General features: G+C 34.8%; 2 protein-coding genes across 3 annotated transcripts in view; both read right to left on the bottom strand.

Moving 5' to 3' along the window:
* The window catches only part of LOC130231531 (serine/threonine-protein kinase 24-like), a 118,089-nt gene that overhangs the window by 18,053 nt on the left and 79,872 nt on the right, over positions 1 to 20,164 (bottom strand). The window lies entirely within an intron of this gene.
* Positions 11,801 to 19,166, bottom strand: LOC130231530 (uncharacterized). The gene is made up of 10 exons (XM_056460869.1): positions 16,624 to 19,166; positions 15,952 to 16,019; positions 15,758 to 15,882; positions 15,570 to 15,660; positions 15,387 to 15,493; positions 14,560 to 14,643; positions 14,287 to 14,354; positions 14,117 to 14,203; positions 13,888 to 13,942; positions 11,801 to 13,566 (listed from the first exon to the last, which is right to left on the bottom strand). The coding sequence occupies exons 1-10, from the start codon at positions 16,638 to 16,640 to the stop codon at positions 12,481 to 12,483; spliced, it is 1,788 nt and encodes a 595-aa protein (XP_056316844.1). The 5' UTR covers positions 16,641 to 19,166; the 3' UTR covers positions 11,801 to 12,480.

Genomic DNA, 20,164 nt, shown 5'->3' with positions numbered 1-20,164 from the left:
TATTAAACTCATCGAAAATATGTACTGAAGTAAAAGTGGAAGTAGGAGAAAAAAAAACAATACTCAAGTAGAGTACAGATAAAGTACACTCAAAGAAAAGCACAGTGAACTGTCTTAATGGTTACAGTATTACATTAAGGCAGTCTTGGTCTAATGGTCAGAGAGCTGGACTTGTAATCCAAAGGTTGCATGATCAAGTCCTGGCACCGTCAGGGGTTGTAGGTGAGAGGAATGAATAACCAGCACAATCTTTCACCCTAAATACTATGGCTGAGCAAGACACTGAACCCCCAACTGCTTCCCTGCTAGCCCACTGCTCTGGATGTGTATTCGCAGGTGTGAGTGACTTTGGATAAAAGCAACTCCTAAATGCTTAAATGTATTGTCCAGTTGCTCTTAACCCCTACATCACTAAATTTTTTGAGAGGCTTATACTCTCTCACATTGAAACTGCCATTCCTGTTGACTTTGACCACTGTTCACACTGTTGACTGTCCACATAGTTGACTTTGACCGGGTCACACTATTGACTGTCCACACCGTTGACTTCTAATACACTCATCCCCTACAAACTTGTTCAATAATTGAGAAACTTGAGTCAAGGCAATTCACAGTGCACATCGATTCTAGACAATGGGACCCCCGAATAGACTTTTTCCCAGAATTGCCTATATGAAGAATCATTTCTGAACTTCATTTTGATGTTGGTGGTTAAAATATTGCATTAGGTCTGTCTTGGCCTGATGCTCAGAGAGTTGAATCCAGAGGTTGCAGGTTCGAGTCCTGGCACCATCAGGGGTTGTAGGTGGGGGGAATGAATAACCAGCTCAATCTTCCATCTGAACAAGGCACCGAACCGCCAACTGCTCACTGCTCTGTGTGTATTCACGTGTTTGAGTGATTTTTGGATGAATGCTTCAGAATATAAATAACAGTCAGATGATGAAGAAGATCAATGTTGATCTTTCTTTCAAGCTGTCAGTGCAGAAATGAACAAAACAACAGGCCTAATACAAAATATTATAAGATTAAAATATGGAAAAATTATCAGATGCTAATTTCTGTCAATTTACCTAATGGATAAACAGCTCTCTGTAATATTTCAGCATGCTTTCACTTTCGTATTCGACATGAAACGCACATTTGCCGTTAGGAATGACATCCCGCCCTACTCATAAATCTCTCTTCATGCAGCCGTATATATGGCTATTACTCAATACGCTGTGATATAGTCTGGTTTGTTTGTTTGTTGGATCGTTTTGCTTTCTCACTACAATCAATCCACTCCAGAGTTGGTTTCAGTTGAGCTGAGACCACCTCATTCAGGCGATCTCGGGCCGATTGATTTGGCGAGGATCCCAGCGTGATAGCGAGATTCACATATTCTCAATCGAACTGCACTAACCGAGCAAATGAGACTGGTTCCGAAACAAACATCTAGGTGTGAAAGCACCCCGAGACGGTATTTGCACGCAATTGACAGACAGTCGCAGCCATTATTAATTTTAGTGTCAAGGCAGCACCATTCCATCTACTGTACCGAGCGTCTCACGCGCTGGCCCCGGGCTATTGGGCAGTCCTTATTGTCAAGCCCTACTATTCATTGGTTACTTGTTAAACACAGAATACAATAGAAGGTGTTAAAGAATTAGTTAGTAGTGACAATTTTGTTATTAATGAATGTTATTCATTTTGTTGTTCCTCATCAGAACACTAATTAAGATGTTTTATATGAAATGTTTGTATGTTAGTTGGTATTTTTGCCATTATTTTATTTATTTACTACAGTATAATGAATTATTGTAATTTTATTAATCACCGACTGTAGTGTGGTCTGTTCAATGTTTTTGAAAATGCTTTATAAATAAAAGAACAGTTGAGTTTGAAATATCAGGGTGTAAGGTCACTCATCTTGCATTCTCATCATGAACATTGACACGTGCACTACAGGGCTCTGTCCTCAGCCCTCTCCTCTACTTGTTCTTCACACTTGACTGATCCCCTGTCTTCTGCCCACAGCACTGTCAGATTTCCTGATGACACCACCATACCAGGACTGATTACATACAATAGTGAAGCAGCCTATAAGGAAGAGCTTTAGGTTTAGCATCTGACTCAGTAGTGTTCCCTCAATAGTGTTGGGTTTTTAACATGTGCATAACTAAAGTAGTCTATTCCACATTTCTTAAAGGAAAATATACCATTTCACAATAAATTATATTAACATATTGTGGTCTCACCTTCAACTCTATCGGTTATTTAACACCTCTGGTTGTCTAACCTCTTGAGACTTGAGCCCTAATCACAATTTTACCCCTTAGCCCAGGGATGTCAAACTCAATTCCTGGAGGCCCGCAACCCTGCACCGTTTAGTTCCAGCACTGCTTCAACACACTTGCCTGTAGGTTTCAAATAAGACTGAAAGACTTAATTAGTTTGATCAGCTGTGTTTAATTAGGGTTGGAACTAAACTGTGCAGGGCTGCGGCCCTCCAGGAATTGAGTTTGACATCCCTGCCTTAGCCCTTCCACTTCCCCTTCTGCTTCATTTTGCTAATTCATGTGAAGAGTTAATGGTGTCTCTGTTCTCTTTTTGGTTGGAGACGTAGTGGGACATGCCATATAGTCTTTAAAATTAAGATTCAAACAAACATTTAAATAAACTGCTAAATAGAGTACAATTTTGCTAATGAAACTTTTTTCATTAGTGGGAGATGATAGACTGCGCGCAACGTGTCTGAAGAGCGAGGAGGGATCCGAGGGGAGAAGGGTGCGTGACTTATTTGAGGACCGGGAGAGAGGCGCGTGATTTCCAGGAGATTATCACTCGTTTGCGTTTGCGCTTCAGACAAAAACCAGCAGACTGAGGAACAGCTTTTTTCCCCAGAGCTGTCTCCCTATTGAACTCTTCCCCTCACTGACTCTTTTGCCCCTCCAATACACCCCCCACACTCCTCTAACTTATACTCCTCACAATCACTGCACTATTTAACATTTGCACATTTAAAGTTTGCACATATTCATTGCACTGATTCACTTATCTGAACTGGACATACCCACTGCGCATGGACATTTGTAATTAATGTTTATCGATCTGCACACTGCTGATTATTAATAGCATCCTGTACATATATTCATTTATTGTAAATCTGTTCATAGCTAATACAACCTGTATATAATGTTGATAGTACATCCATCTGTAAATATCACTATAGTTTTTCTATAACTGCACTTTATAACTTATACCTGTATCCTGCACTTGCTGCTATTGCACTCCTGGTTAGACCGAAACTGCATTTCGTTGCCTTGTACTTGTACATGTGTAATGACAATAAAGTTGAATCTAATCTAAATTATGAGTCCCGCAAATGCATAGACACTCCCAGACTTAGGATGTCTGAATATCACATTTAACAACTGTAGTGAGATGCGATCCAGCCATACAACCTTGATAAAGACGTGCACTGCTCTCTGTCTCTGGAGCTGGCTGTGTGTGGCTCTGCAGCGAGCACCACTTGAGTCTGTGTGTGTGGTCACGTGATGTGCGTTTTCAGCGGATGGAGGGCTGTTCAGAAATGCTAGGTCAAACACGGTGTGGATCATTTTCATTCTAAAATGCCATTTTAAAACTAAGACGTATTAGTGCAAACGAGGCCTGAGTGTTAATTTCTTTCGCAAGCAGGTTTGTGATGGGGGCGGAGCATCGTGTTGCTTATTAGCCATCGGCGATGGACGATGGCATCGTCTATCGGCCCAACCCTAGTGTTTTTGAAATTTCGTAGACTTGGAGGAATATTTTCATCCCTATTCTTTACTTAAACTAATTAACCTAATTAAGCCTTACATTGCACTTCAAACTAAATACTATCTTGGACAACAACTAGCAAAATATAACTGCCATTATGGCAAAGACAAAAAAATATAAGTTTTTAGAAATTAGCTATTAAAACTTATGTTTAATAATGTTTTGGAAGCCAAAATTCTCTATTAAACAGCAATTGCGGCTTCTTTGCTCTATCTTGGGTCTGAAATTTGATGATGTTGAGTTTTCAATGACGTGACCGCGAACTCCACATTTGACAAGCTCCTTTAGTTTATGACTTCAAAATTATTTCTGAATAGTTGCAATCTTCTAGCTGTTCATCATGAGTAAATTAAAAATATTTCATGATCTCTCTACTCTGATAATTGAATTCGTTGTATCTATTGTCTCTATTTCTCTTGTACTGTACTTCCTTACCTTTACAATCATTATGAGCATGTCACCACCAGAGGTCACAAAAGATACCATATTTTTTTTAGATATAATTGACAAGGGATAAATCTGCAGCCAGAAGTTAACAATAATTATTTATAAAATTACAACCATATAATTACTGTACAATACTACCGTTTTTACATTAGTGTGATGGTCGGTTTTAGAGTTGGGGTAGGGGTTGACATTAATAAAATAAATTTGAATGGGTCATTTAATAAATAATATGAATAATACTCTGAATAATTACTGTTTTTACATTACTATAAGGGTTGTTAACCTCTGGCCACAGCTGCATCCCTTCTAGCAACAATCATATTTTTAGGTCAGCCTGTAACAGAAATGTGCTTTTTTTTCTATGAAAAGTAAAAAAAAATGGTCTTTTTCTATTTTGTACAAACATTTATTTTCTCTGGGTAGTTTCTTCTGCAGACAATCAACAATATATATTGATTAAAGGGGCTAATAATATGGAGCTATTAAAATAGGTTTCAAAATATTTAAACCTGCGTTTATTCTAGCCGAAATGAAACAAATAAGACTTTCTCCAAAAGAAAAAAATATTATAGGAAATACTGTGAAAAATTCCTCTGTTAAACATAATTAGGGAAATATTTATATATATAAAAATTCACAGGAGGGCGAATAATTTTGACTTTAACTGATAATCGTTTTGAATATTCGTGATTACAATTATGACCAAAATAATTGTGATTGTGATTTTTTTTTTTTTTTTTTCCCATAATTGAGCAGCCCTAATGTACAGCATGCTCAGTGAGTCAAACACTACTCTCAAACATGCAGAATTTTTCTTTCATTAACAATCCTGTGTCCACTTAAACAGTCTCCAGTCACAGATACGGGTGAAGCTGAAAGGTTTAGATTATTTTTTAAATGGAGAAGTTCATATTAAAATGTTTCTTTGTATTTTTATAAAGAGTTTAATGTACAGTATACTGCATTGCTTTTAATCATATCACAGCATGCCCGTGAACTTGTCAAACCAACTGCAATTTATAGCTTTTACTTTTTTCTTCCTTTTTACTGTCAGGTATCCTGTCACTTTAATATAACACTATCATTCCTTGAATGCCAAAAAAACAACACACACACACAAAATGATAATAATGACAATGACAATAGTGTGATTAGTGGTAAAGAAAGTGGTAAAGAACACTTGCCCATTGAAAAGCATTATTAAGAGTTTGGGTTTTTAGGCTCCCAAAATGCTGTTGTAGTGTATTGGCCTTAATTTACCAAATAAACGTCTGATTTTGGTTAAAGGGATAGTTCATCCAGAAATGAAAATTCTGTTATCATTTACTCACCTGTCACAAACCTGTTTGAATTTCTTTCTTCTGTTAAATTGAAAAGAAGTTATTGAAAAAATTGTTGTAAACATGTAGCCTGTATTTGTTTTTTCTACTATAAAGGTCAATGAAAGGTTACAAGTTTCTAACATTTTCCAAAATATATATTTTTGTAGTCAGCAGAAGAAACCAAGTCATAAAGTTTTGGTTTGGTGAAGTTTCTAACTTGTTTTCACTTTCAAATGCATCATCTCTTATTTAGGGTCTTCAATCATATGTTAGATACCCTTGAAAATGTTTATTTATTTATTTATTTACACAGGGACAATGTACAACATGACGTGTTGTGCCAGAGTTAGCTATAAAGCTAATTTACATCTGCAGTCCCTGTGCAGGAAGTTGTAGCAAATTTAACAGTAAAAAATAATGCAATATACACTTACAGTACAATACATACAATACATCATTGTCAATAAAATAAAATCAAATCAGTGGCTGCATATCTGATTTTGTTTAAGCCAAAATTTAATAACAATTTTAAAATGATTAAAAGTGGTACTCTCTCTGATATACACTGGTATTTTACTCCATCTTTCTGCTGCTTTAACTGAAAAAACTGACTGTCCAAAAGCAGTTCTCCTAAGCTTAACTGAACAATCACCTCTAACCGATGACCTAGCCTGTCTTATATTGTCCCTGCCGACAATCACACATTGTTTAAGGGGTGGTGGTGCAAGATCATTAAATATTTTATACATTAAACACACATCAGCATAAAATAAGAAACTGTCGAATGTAGTAATTTTTGTTGTGCAATACAGTTACAATGATGATAGCTCCTTGGCTTTTTAGCTAAAACTTTAACAGTTTGTTTAAATATAACATACAATGGTTTTAATGTTGTAATGTTCGTGTGGGACCAGCTTGTAGCACAATAAGATAAGTGAGGGAAAATCATTGTATTCATAAAAAGTTTAGCAGCAGCCATAGGTAACTGATGCCTAATGTTTCTCTAAATCCTCAGACTTGCTCTAGCACTTTTGGAAACCTTCTTAAATCTTGGTTGGCACTACATTTTTTAATGTGCAATGAAGAAAAGACAGAAGTGGTGGTATTTGGGTCCGGGGGAACTCAGGATTGTTTGGATCTTGGTGTGTTAAATCCTTTTGTGAAAGCTAATGTAAAAAACCTGGGTGTTATTATGGATAGTGACTTCAAACTGGATGAACAGATTAATTCGGTAATTAAAGCTAGCCAGTTGCGGCAACTATCCAAATTAAAGTCTTTTTTGTCCTTTAACGACTTTGAAAGGGTCATACATATTTTTATCTCGACTCGACTAGATTATTGTAATGCCCTCTATGTGGGTATTAGCCATACCTCCATCACTCGTCTGCAGAGGGTGCAGAATGCTGCTGCACGTTTGCTGATGTGGACACGCAAACGGGAGCACATTACACCCATACTGGCTTCTCTTCATTGGCTTCCTGTACAGTTTGATACATTTTAAGATTTTAGTTTTGGTGTTTAAATGCCTAAATGGACTAGCACCAAGATACTTGTCCTCATTAATCCAATTGTACACTCCATCAAGGGCACTTAGATGTACTGATCAGCTACTTTTGGCTGTTCCACGCACAAGGTTAAAAACCAGGGGGGACCGTGCCTTTGCAGTGGTGGCCCCCAAACTTTGGAATAACCTGCCTCCCTACGTTAGGCAGGTTGCAACCCTTTCTGTTTTTAAATCAAGTCTTAAAACCCATTTTTACTCATTGGCTCTTTATACCATAAGAGAGTCATGTGTCTGTTGAATTTGTCCTTTGTTTTAAATGGTGTATGTGTGTACAGCACTTTGGTAAGCACTTGTTGTTTTTAAAAAGCGCTTTATAAATAAACTTTGACTTGACTTGACTTAATGTGTTTTTTAAAATGTAAGTTAGAGTCAATAATTATACCTAAATATTTAAAATGATCAACTATATTTATTACTTCTCCTTTAACTAAGATATCTGAGCAATGCTCCTCATTTTTCTTAATTGAAAAGAACATTCCCACAGTTTTACTTACATTGAGGGTAAGACATGAACAATATAACCAGTCTGAAACTTTCTTGAGTGCAGCGGTAAGTTTGTTAGCAGCTTGTTCTTTGGTTTTTGCATGAGTATATACTACTGTGTCGTCTGCATACATTTGAACCTGAACTTCTGGACACACTGTAGGCAGATCATTAATGTATAAACTAAACAAAATTGGTCCAAGAATTGATCCTTGTGGAACTCTAAAATTACAATAGATGAATGGTGAACATGCGCCATTAATTCTTGTACATTGCTTCCTCGATTTTAAATATGACTCCATCCATGATAATGGTAATCTGTCATGACTGAAAAGGTGAAAAACAAACTTACATTTTTATTATTTATTATGGTTAAAGTGTGCCAGATATGAGTCTGCTATACTAATAGATTAATTACCTTTAAAAAAAGTGATACTTCCAACTATTTACTGAGAAATATATTAAATTTATATTATAAATACAACTCTAACTGGTGAAGACTAGCTTTTGTGCCCCTGACCAAAACCTGAAATGCTTTGGTAAAAGTTCAGATTCAGGGTTCCATACTGTGACTTGTTTTATTGTTTGTTTGTTTGTTTGTTTGTTTGTTTTTTTGGAATTGTTTCAGAACTTTAGAAATGACTAGGATTAATAAACGGCAGAAAAACACGTCAAACTACTTGCTCTACAAACAGGTGTTTTGATGCAAGTACAATAAAACCATAAGAAAATATCAGTTTGCATCATCAAGCAGCAGATTTAGCTGTTTTTAATGTCTAGAAATCAATGGAAGTGAATGAAACTGGAAGTCTCGAGACAAAAAGATTTAAATGGGTGTGCCTGCTCATACGTGGAGAATAAGGTCATTTGACTGACTTATCATTTATAAGTTACTTTGGAATGAAGGGTTACAAAGTAACTCCATAAATAAATCTATTTTTACATGTGCATTGCAAGTGTGTGGCGCTATCTAGTGGAGGTCCTGAACCCACAGTGTTATTCTAATTTTACCTTATATTTCTGCTGAAATTATCAATGAAATTATCAAGTGATGCCATATTATCACTAGTATTAACTGATTATAATCATCAGCATAGGTCAGTTAACCTGCTGAATTAAACAGTAAAACATTGTTAACTTTAAATAAAGCTAAAAATACCAGTCAGAATTAAGTTATCCTGATACTTTGCTTTTAGTTTTACACTATTTTTTACAATTTTTTTAAAATTGATATCGACTTTAATAATATTATAAATTTTGACATGTATTTGTCATTTTATCAAATGAATGTGTCATTCAGTCATTTATTTTTTTGTTACTGAGGCTTGTTTATCATAAGTTTATTTATTTATTTTTTTCCCTTGCCATTGCCGTCACTGGCTTGCTTGATTTGGGACTTGTTGAGCTGCATATCATTGGATTTGCTCTTAGTGTTTGGACATTTATATTACAGAGCAGAGACATTTATATTACACTTAACGGAGCTTAAACTCTGAAAACTGGACTGAAGCAGTTCTATGTTAAGCTGATTTGATCCATCTGAACTGAAAAAAAAAATTCAAATATGATTCCTTATATTTACAAATTCTTTAAGTTAATTTAAACAAACAAATTAGGTTGAACATTACTCAATTTAATTTGTTTGCTTAAATTCAACACATAAATTGTTTGCAACAATTTTGCAGACATCATTTTTTTCAGTGTACATTGTAAAAGTGCCATATTAGCTCTGTACTTTTCATAGGCTGGCACCAGAATTCTTTAACACCCTGAAATACGTCCAAAATCTTGTCAATAGTACAAAAGATGATGCTTTTGAAAGTTGTGTAAATAATGACATAGTTTCACAGTAATCAGTTTAATACATTGGCAGAATTATTATTTTTTTTAAACAAAGGTTTATTCCACTCCTCTCAAACAGATTACAAGTTAATTTGGTTTGGGAATTTTTATTCGGATTGAGGTGTTACAACAATGTGCACATTTCAGTCCACTTGTAAATCTCCCAAAAAATAATAATAATAGTATTTCATAGAAAAAAATGAATTATAATATTATTATTTTAATTTTACTTAATTAATTATTAATTAATTATTCATTTTCATCTGCTTTTCCCGGGGCCAGGTCATAGGGACAGCAGGAGAGAACCCCAGAGGCGTTCCTGAGCCATTCCCAGGCCATTCTTTTAATAATAATAATATTAATAATAATAATAATAATCATAATCATAATAATAATAATAACCACATACCCAGTCTCTTTTCTGTTTGGATATAGGTGAACTGGAGGACTTTTAAGCCAACATTTACACTGTTTGGTAAAAAAACACAACAAGAAAAGCTTGTTTTTTTTCTTCCATTCACAAGCAAAAGTATGTCTGAAATATTCCACCCTTTTCACAAATGGGTCAGAAAAACGGAAGTGATGCTTGACATTATTAAATTCTGGATATTGAACAATGAAACACAGCCTTTAATCTCTGCAGTTGTTTATTTATCATTCATTTGAATAACAAATCAGTTGATATTATAACTGAACATATTACATTGTTCTATTTTCCAAGAATCATCTAGTAAATAAAGACAAGGAGACCTTCATAATCTCAATACTCATACACAGAAAAAAAAGTTATTAATAAAAAAATACCCCAATAAATTCTTATTATGATTGTATTCATTAAAATGTAACAAAAAAATTAAAGCAATAACTAAACTAAAAATGACTTGATATTGGAAAAAAATAATATATAATAAGCCATTACCCTACATGTGTGCTACTACTATAATGAATACACAATATAGAGATAAAGAAAAAGAAAACATACTGCTATACATGGCATTATAACTGAATGATTTGGTTTGGAATGGGATATTTTTGGGGTCTTTCAACTGCGTACAGGACCTGCGACCTGATTTTTTAATTTTTTTTTTAAATACCATCTTGAAAAGCCTTACCTTTACTAAACTGTGATGTGTAAGCTCTGCAAATACCGATTGGCCAGAGGAATAACACTACCTGCGCCCTAGATTTGTTTCACAATCCCCACTAGATTTAAACAATGAGCAACAGCCACTGCATGTTTATTTTAAAAGACTGCTCTACGCATTTAAAGGTACACTCAGCAATTTTTGGAAATACTTTTGAATCCAGTATTGAACCAATCCCTAAAACACACTCGCAGCCGATCACCAGTGTGGTCATGTCTAGTAACTTTAGCGGATATCAAAAAGGGATATGGTCATGTTAAAATCAGTAGGAAATAGAGTGGAGGAACTATGACGTCACTTTGTAGGCGAATAAACTGGTTCCCTTGATAAAATCCCTATAGGATTTTCCCATAGGCTTTTCGAAGATTGCAAATAATAAGCTCTGTGTATAAACACAGTTCATTACACTTAAACGTTTCGTCCAGCCGGATAATCCTCACATGAAAATTCAACTTTGAGCACTTTTGGATCTTAAATGGAAACGCAAGAATTGAAATGCTAACATTAGGCTATAAACGGACTACACTGCCCTCGGGCGCTCACCTGTGACATCAACACCACCCTGCTACAGACAACTTATCAAGCTTATTTTTAGAAATATGGTCCATGACAAAGAGTTAATCTCTCAGTTTATTATATTCTAATCCATGTTATATATTATAAACAAATAAATACGTAAAAACAGACCTACGTGCCTTTTGGATCTCTTTTATGTGGGAAATACATCTGTTTTGCTTTACAGTTGTTGTAAAGTTTTAAAACTATGTATAAATGTGCCTACATAGTATTATCATAAGACATATTTAAATAAGTGTATCGCTCGCGTGCATACAGCCTGCTTACCTTAACAGACGACAGAAATGAGGCGTGAGGAGCAGAGGTCTATCAAATGTCTGCAAGCTCCATCATGGATACAAAACAACATTCAGTATTCTTTTTATGTCACGAAGTACAGCGAAAAGCAGCGCATACAGTCACATCTGCTATAGATTTAATGGAGGAGTGTAAATACTGCAGTTATGACAGAGTTAAATGTGTTCAGATAGAGAAAAAAACAGACGAAAAATCACTTGATCATGTTAAAATGACAGTTAATATGTGTGTTTACACATTTATTCAAACATTTGCATTACTGAGAGCAGGAGAGAGACAGGCTGCACTGGTAAGCAATATCTTTATAATAAAACGTTTAATTAAAATAAATGATCAACAAATTAATCTGTCTTGACTGCCTTTACAAGTTATTATCTACACACAATATGAAATCTCAATTAGAAAAATACTACAAACTATAAAACACTATTCATGAAAATGCCTAAATAACAGCCAAATCCAAATGCCCGAAACACAAGCGGGCTGCGCTCCAGACCAGTTCAGCTCAATGACGTTTAATGTCTCCGACACTGCCTGTAGTCCAGTTTAGTAACTTGATAGTCTTTTTAAAGAACCATAACCGATTTAAAAACTCAAGAGTGTGATGTAACTGATGTGTTTTATGTCGTAGAACAAAATGTAAAATTATCTTGAGTTTGTGTTTGCCACAAACCTTATTTAAGCGATTTTACTGAAATCGCATTCAAAAAACCCATTGACTTTGGGATGAGGGAACCGGAACTGCTAAAATGCTAACTCTCTTCCGGGGTTTTGCAAACAAATTGACGTCATAGTTCCTCCACTCTATACTCAAGGAACGTACAGCATAAAGGAGCTCATACAAGACAAGAAGAGGACACATGGCAAAACTCGTCAGCTACGTACTCACAAAAAACTCAACTCAGAAGCACACAGCCTCATGTAACCATGAACCGTGCGCTACACAAACGACAACACTAGACACAAGACCGCAAAAGAGACAAGCAGATGGCAAGTACACTCACTGATGTGCGCTCGCAAATGTGCTGAGAAGCTTTCTAATGTCTGTCCTAGATGTCTGTCCTATGTAGTCATTTAGTTCCTGTCTTGTTTTGTGAATGTCCTCCAAGACTTTGCAGAGCTCTTTGTGTGTTTTCCTCATCTGTGCGATTGACTTGAGCACACTGGATTTGACCTTATCTGGATCATCATTTCTCCAGTGCCTTCTCATCTCATGAATCTCTCTGGAGTCTTTCACTATGAAGACGACGTCAACAACAACAAGGATTCCACTCAACACACCTGAAGCTGCTGCTACTACTCGTCCTATATTGGCAGACTGAACAGCAATCCTGCCAAAACTTGCCAGCATTCCCAGAGTAATGAATTCTGCGACACCGGCAACTCCTGCTCTGCCTAACCTCCATGCCATTTGTGCGTTATCGAAAGTTGAGTTGGGGACAAAAACACTGAACTTCATGATTTTTCTCATTAACTTCCTCACTGTTTTCAGTGAATCAAGAATTGGTGTGCTCACGCTTTGATAGTCCTGCTTCAGTTTTTCAATCTTCTCACGGAGTTGTTTTTGTTTTGCTGTTTTGGTAATGTTGGAGGCAGCACCTGTTACTCCACCTGCAACTCCAACTCCAATACCAACTCCTGCTACAATCAGAGACGCTCCGAAAGTAAAAGGTGCCAGAATTGCACCAACCACTGCAGTGATTCCTCCTGCTGCTCCAATTGTTGCTCCTGACAGACTGCCTGCTGTGGTTTTATAAAGCACATCCTCTAAATAGTCTGTTGTTTCCCCCCACTCATCAACTAAAGCCTTAAAACCTTCAAAGTTTACATTATAGACCTTATTGAAGGCACCGAGAGCTTTGATGAACTTTTTTTCCAGCACTTCTGGAATTCTCTCGTTTTTGTTCACTGCCTCTCTCAGGAATTCTTTGGCTAGGATCTCATCAGCTGACGGTCTATCTTTGGGGTTACGGTTGAGCATTTGTTTGATCAGTTTCTGTAGATCTTCCGAGTACCTCTCTGAGATTTCAGGAATGGTTCCTGCCATGCTGTTGGCATGAAGACAACGACGCTCTATTATGTTTGACTGTCAGATAAAGGAAACATAAAAGTGCGATAAATCTCTAAATCATCTGCATGCTGAATCTTAAAATTCAAGGCATGTTATTTACATTAAGCTATTTGAAGTTCATACAACATATGATTCATCATATGATTATTTCTGAAAAGAACTTTCCATGGCTTGCAGTTAAAATCTCCATGACAAGCATTAAGTTTTATTTTTTCATAAAAGTCAAGTTCATACAATTACGAAGAATCAACTTCATGGCCTTAATGCTTCCCACATGACAATTCTTTCTTTATATGTTTGTTTATTTCTTTCTTTTGAAGAGAAAAATGTACTCACCCAAGCATCCAGCATGCAGAGATCATAGAGCAGCCATCCAAATGACCATATGTCACTAAATGTTTGTAAAAGTTAGATAATTGAATTAGAGATTTGAAATAATCAAATGATAATGAAAAAAAAATGCATTGTTTTGCATGACTGAAGCTTACACCCGAGTACCTATTCTCTATGTGAATTGAATTTATAAAATGCTATGATTGACCACAAAGCTTAGCTTTTGGCTTACCTTTTGGAATTGTATTTCTGTCGATGATAAACTTCTGGGCTGACATAGAGCTCTGTGCCCACAGCTGTTTGTGCGTATGCATCAGCTCTGAAAAAGACAAATCAAATAGTGTAAATCAGAATTCTTCAAATAAACTCTCTTTAAATATTCCTGTTACTATTTTATTTCACCTCATCAGTGCTTTTGCACATCCAAAATCTCCTAGGTTGATGTAGCCATATTCAGTAAGGAAAACATTCTGTAGAATAAGAATAAAAATAAACTAAATAAAATGTTGCCAAACTATGATATATGCTATCAATGTCTAATGCGAAAAAGCTTATTCATGCTTACGACCTCTCACTTAGACTACTGTAATGTTACTTTGTGGTGTTACTTTGTGGTTTGACACAATCTACATTGTCAATCACTATAGAAGTAAAGATGAAAAATATAATTCATACCTGAGGTTTTACATCTCTGTGAAGAACATTGTTTTCATGGATATACTGCAGAGCCAGACAAATCTGAACCAGCCAGTCAAGGATCTGTACACAAATGATACAAGAGAAAATATGTTTTTTTTTCAATTTAATTTATTTAATTATATACTAGTTTTTATTGCTTTTTTTATATTCTTTGGCTGCAATTGGCTGCAGTTTTTTAGATGTTGGGCTCCATTGACATTGACCTGGCACCATTGAATTCTGTTATGTTTTTCCTATTGTACAAATCAATAGGTTTCACCAACTGTTTGCTTGGTAACATTCTTCGAAACATCGTCTTTTGTGTTCTGCAGAAGTAAGAAACTCATAAAGGTTTGAAACCTCTTGAGGAAGAGTAAATAATGACAGGGTTTACATTTTTGGGTAAATGAAGTCCTAAGAATTCCTTTGATACAGTGCCTAATTTAATATGAAAAAACATGAACCGACATTTCACAACATCAGCAGTTATTATGAATTACTTGGCTAACCAGAGTTGGGTGTAATTAGTTACGAAATACTAAAATACACAGATTTTTCCAAAATATGTATCAAAATAATATTTGTCATAAAAAATCATTTAATTTACTGAAACGCAGAGAAAATTGTGTTTTAAAATTAAAGACTTAAAATCAAATTAAGACTTAAAATCACCCCAGAGTGGATGAAAACATCCCCAACATAACATAAGGGTTTAAGAGCTGCTGATAAAATGATTTACTTTAGTCTGTATAATCTATTGCTATAATTTGTATGAAATTTTAGATTCTATATTTAGTTCATTTGCCAAAGTTGTAGACACTCACCTGTTGTTCTTCAAAAAACCCGATACCTCTCTGTTCTTGCATCTTGTTGTGAAGATCTCCCCAGGCACAGTACTCCATAACAATGTAGAAGTGTCCAGATTCTATATCTGCATAAACAAATATAGCTTAATAAGACAAATAATGTAAGAGCAATAACTTGTTTTACAATGTAAACAGTCATACCTTCAAATGAGTCCTCATAAATAATAATATATCCATGGTGAAGCTTCTTTAGGATGCTGACTTCATTTTTGGCTCTGTTGTGAGTCTCATTCTGTGGAGAACAAAGTTAAGTGACTGAATAATTGTATTTTGATAGTCATAATTCCATATCTTAACACTTTGGTCAATAAATGCTTGACTGTACTTACATCTCTGTAGTTGACCTCTTTGACCACGAAAAGATCTCCATCTGTATTTTTCACCAGAAATGTTCGTCCTGAAAGCCCTTGTCCGAGTTCCTTTATTATGGTGAATTCATGTTTTTCCAGCAATTCTACGATCAGAATTTAGATTGTAAGTTACTGTATTCTTGAATATAGCAAAAATAAGTTTTTACACTCACTTGCTCTTGTGTTTGTTTTGAAACTATTGCTGTGGCCCTTGTTTTGGTTTGTATTGCTCATTTTGATGCTGTAGGAAAATGGTAATTAAAATGCAAAACTTGAACAAAGTCTGGTATTCAGGATACTGTGTTCAACAATACAGTATATGATTAATCTCAGTTGTCTTTAATGCAGAAATTCAACTTAGCATCATTCTATAATAAAATTTCATTTGTTTTTAAGGGTCTTGATAAGGGACGAACCTATTGTGTCATTACTATGTCCCTTCAAACAAACATGTTGTAAAAAATTTAATATTTTGTTACACTCAAATGCTCAACAATGTTTTGTGTATCTAATAATTATTTATATATATATATATATATATATATATATATATATATATATATATATATATATATATATATATATATATATATATATATACATATATACTCATCTTTTTTTCTCTCGCTCTCTCTCTGAGCAAGTAATTAAAAAAAAATTTATTTCGAGCCTTGAAATGTAAAGAACAAAACACTTATATTTTTTATATTAAATGCTAAATTGCATAAAATTAAAGAGTAATTAGTCAGGTAATTAAAAATGTTTACAGATATGTAAAGATTTTGAAAAAGTACAAGTCAAAAACAGTAACAACAAGAATACATTAATGAATTAGTTCAACTGACCTAGAATCTCTGCTCATCAAATCGAGACCCAAATTCAGTATTTTTGTGTACACCAGTAGTGTCACACACACCCCCACACACACCAGTGATCATTCAGCTTTGTGTCCTGTTCTTTTTATTGCTAAAGTAGTCCTTCCCTCCTGCCAATCAAATGTCTACAACCATTTTAAAAAGCTGCATTTTTCATCTGAAGTACAAATTTTTGTTGCTAAAATGGTCAAAAAACTGATGCTTTAGACTATAACCAGTTTTGTTTGGAAAATGAAATTTCAAAGATAACAGTTGGCACACCATAGATCCAGAAGAAGAGAAATGTTCTCACCTCGAGCAAATACTTTTTATTATCAGTGATAGAGTTTTGAACAGACAGATCTTTTCTTTTAGTTTGCTGTATTGTAAAGACTCTGCATCATGTTAGCAACTGAATGCATACACACACACACACACACACACACACACACACATATAATTTACTACACATGTACAGTGGATAAGCACAATCGCCTCACAGCAAGAAGGTCGCTGGTTCGAGCCTCGGCTGGGTCAGTTGGCGTTTCTGTGTGGAGTTTGAAGATACATTGAAGATTTTTCTGAATGTCAGTAGAAAAGCAAGCTCCTGAACTAAAAAACCACAAAACATGAAAATAAGTGTGTATATTTTAGGGTGATAACACAGAATTGAGAATCAAGCACGTATAAATGATTATTTTCATTCTGCGATTTTATTAAAATGTTCATTAATATTATTGTGTGTTGACTAATCAGCTATGTGTTTCTTTAAAGCGTTAGATAAGGATTGAATAGAACAATTTAACTAGCTAAAACATCTCTGACTAGACCAAAATAAAGTGTTCACTTATGAATATGAATAGCCATCTTAGAGTCTTTAATGAAGCATTTTACTGAGAGGGTCAACCTTGGCTTCCATTATCCACAATTTTCAACATTATGTGACTTTTCCATCGAATACATCATTAAAGCCACATGCTAACTAACACAGTCATGGTTACCTAATGTTCTGATTATCTGATTAGCTTTAATGAATGTTGCCTGTCTGGATGAGCTAAATAGCAAAAGCTAAACACAAAAACATACACACCTAGGGGTGTGACGATAACCGCATCACCGCCATAATGAGATTATGCAGTGATGTGGTTATTACCGTCATCACCGCCCATTTTAGTTAATTATTTATTTTTACTTGTGAATCTTTCAGGATTGTAAAAAACTGAATAAATGAAATAAAAGGAATAAAAGGCCTGACCTAAGTATTTTCCACCTAAATTACAAATTTAGATTACAAAACGAAATCACTGAATCCTTTTTAATAACCAGCATAGGCTGTTTTTATTTTAAGCTCATCTTAATAAAGCAGGCCTACTAACTTAAATCAATCGCTCCACAGAAAATAAGCATTTTTAACGCACCGCTGTAATTTCTATATCCCAGTCCCTTTATCAACATGTTTAATACAAGTCATTATTTTAAAGATTATGACTTGAGAATATGATTTTACCTCACACTTTTACCTATCCACTTTTCTCCTTCTCCCTCGCGCTGAGTTCAGGTGACGGAGTGTTGTGAAGTAGTTAAACTATCAAACTGGCACAGGAATATCAGTATATTAATATAGGCTTTGCTAAAAGGCTGGTCAAATGTAGGTCTTTTTTTACAGAAGCTATAAACAGACGTGCATGCTGCGACCGGTGATGAGTCAACAATCACAGATATTTTGACTTATTTAAAGTAGGCTATAGCATATAATAATTTTGTGTCAGGAAATTTATAAAAACATGTAGCCAATATATCACAGGGGTTTGTGTAGCAGCAATTACAGTGGAGCATTAATTAAATCCTTTTTCCGTGGAGCGAAACAAACACTGCACAGTTGTGTAGCGGATGGAGACGCACAAAAATATACAATTCATATATTTTTGTCAGAAGAAAAATATTCTTTGAACAAATTTAGTTTTGTACAATTTGTATCTTAGTTTTTGTCTGTCAGTTATTTACAAAATAAACAAGAATAACTAATAAACTTTGAGGTGAAGCGATGTGCCTCAGGGTCCGCTATATGCTGCGGCTAAAACACAAACTGGTCTGTTAAATACAATCGTAATATAAATAAAATAAAAGTGAAATATTCAGTTTGGAATATTGAATCTTTGTTAACTGTATGATCAAAATTAAAAGAGCAGCCTATATTATCACTCTTTATGACAAACATCCATTGATCGGTCAGTTTCGCTTTAGTTTAATCTAAGCGTTTGAACTTTTTGATATTTTAGGCAAAGTGGTCTGCATAACCAATGATTGAACTTATCCACCTGCGACCCACCCATAATTAAACATCATGTAGGCGAGCTGGCTTTTTGATTACCTGAACCGTGTGTTAACGGCTGCACCAGCATAACCGAGATCTGCGTATTAATAGCAGCACCAGCAGATATAAGAGAGTTTGTTTCATAACAGTGTTTTCTGCTTCTTAAATATCCAATATTAAGAGAGTGACTCCATAAAGTTCACAACCTGCGCACACTTGATTATTACTTTAATGTGTAAAGCCATGGACGCATCTCACAGCACAAAGCATAACTTGTCCTTTAAATGTCCATGCTTAATATGTCATTGATGAGCTCTATCTATTGAAAGGGTTACCTACAATGGAGTATACATAGGCTATATATGCGCTACATAGCAGGGACGTTAAAATCGTAGGTAACCCCTTCAGTAGATAGGCTCTGAGGCACATCGCTTCACCTCAAAGTTTATTAGTTATTATTGTTTATTTTGTAGATTACTGACCGACAAAAACTAAGATACAAATTGTACAAAATGAAATGTGTTAATTGTAAAAAAAATATATTAATTTATTATTTTCATTCATTATATTTTTGTGCGTCTCCATCCGCTACACAACTGTGCAGTGTTTGTTTCGCTCCACGGGAAAAAAGCATAATGCTCCACTGTAATTGCTGCTACACAAACCCCTGTTATATATTAGCTACATGTTTTTATAAATGTCTTTATACAAAATTAGTATAGCATATAGCCTACTTTAAATAAGTCAAAATATATGCGATTGTTGACTCATCAGCGTGGTCGCAGCATACGCGTTTGTTTAGAGCTTCTGTAAAAAAAAGACCCACATTTGACCAGCCTTTTAGCAAAGCCTATATTAATATACTGATATTCCTGTGCCAGTTTGATAGTTTAACTACTTCACAACACTCCATCACCTGAACTCAGCACGAGGGCAAAGGAGAAAAGTGCAGCGCTGATGTAAAATTATATTCTCAAGTCATAATCTTTAAATTAATGACTTTTATTAAAAATGTTGATAAAGGGTTTGGGATATAGAAATTACAGCGGTGCGTTAAAAATTATTTTCTGTGGAGCGATTTTAATATTTTTATATATATATATATATATATATATATATATATATATATATATATATATATATATATATATATATATATATATATATATATATATATATATATATATATATATATATATATATATATATATATATGCG

The sequence above is a fragment of the Danio aesculapii genome, chromosome 7 (assembly GCF_903798145.1).
Source record: "Danio aesculapii chromosome 7, fDanAes4.1, whole genome shotgun sequence".
In the NCBI taxonomy this organism is placed as follows: Eukaryota; Metazoa; Chordata; class Actinopteri; order Cypriniformes; family Danionidae; genus Danio; species Danio aesculapii.
Note: the sequence above shows the minus strand (reverse complement) of the source record. Positions and strands in the feature narration are given on the sequence as shown.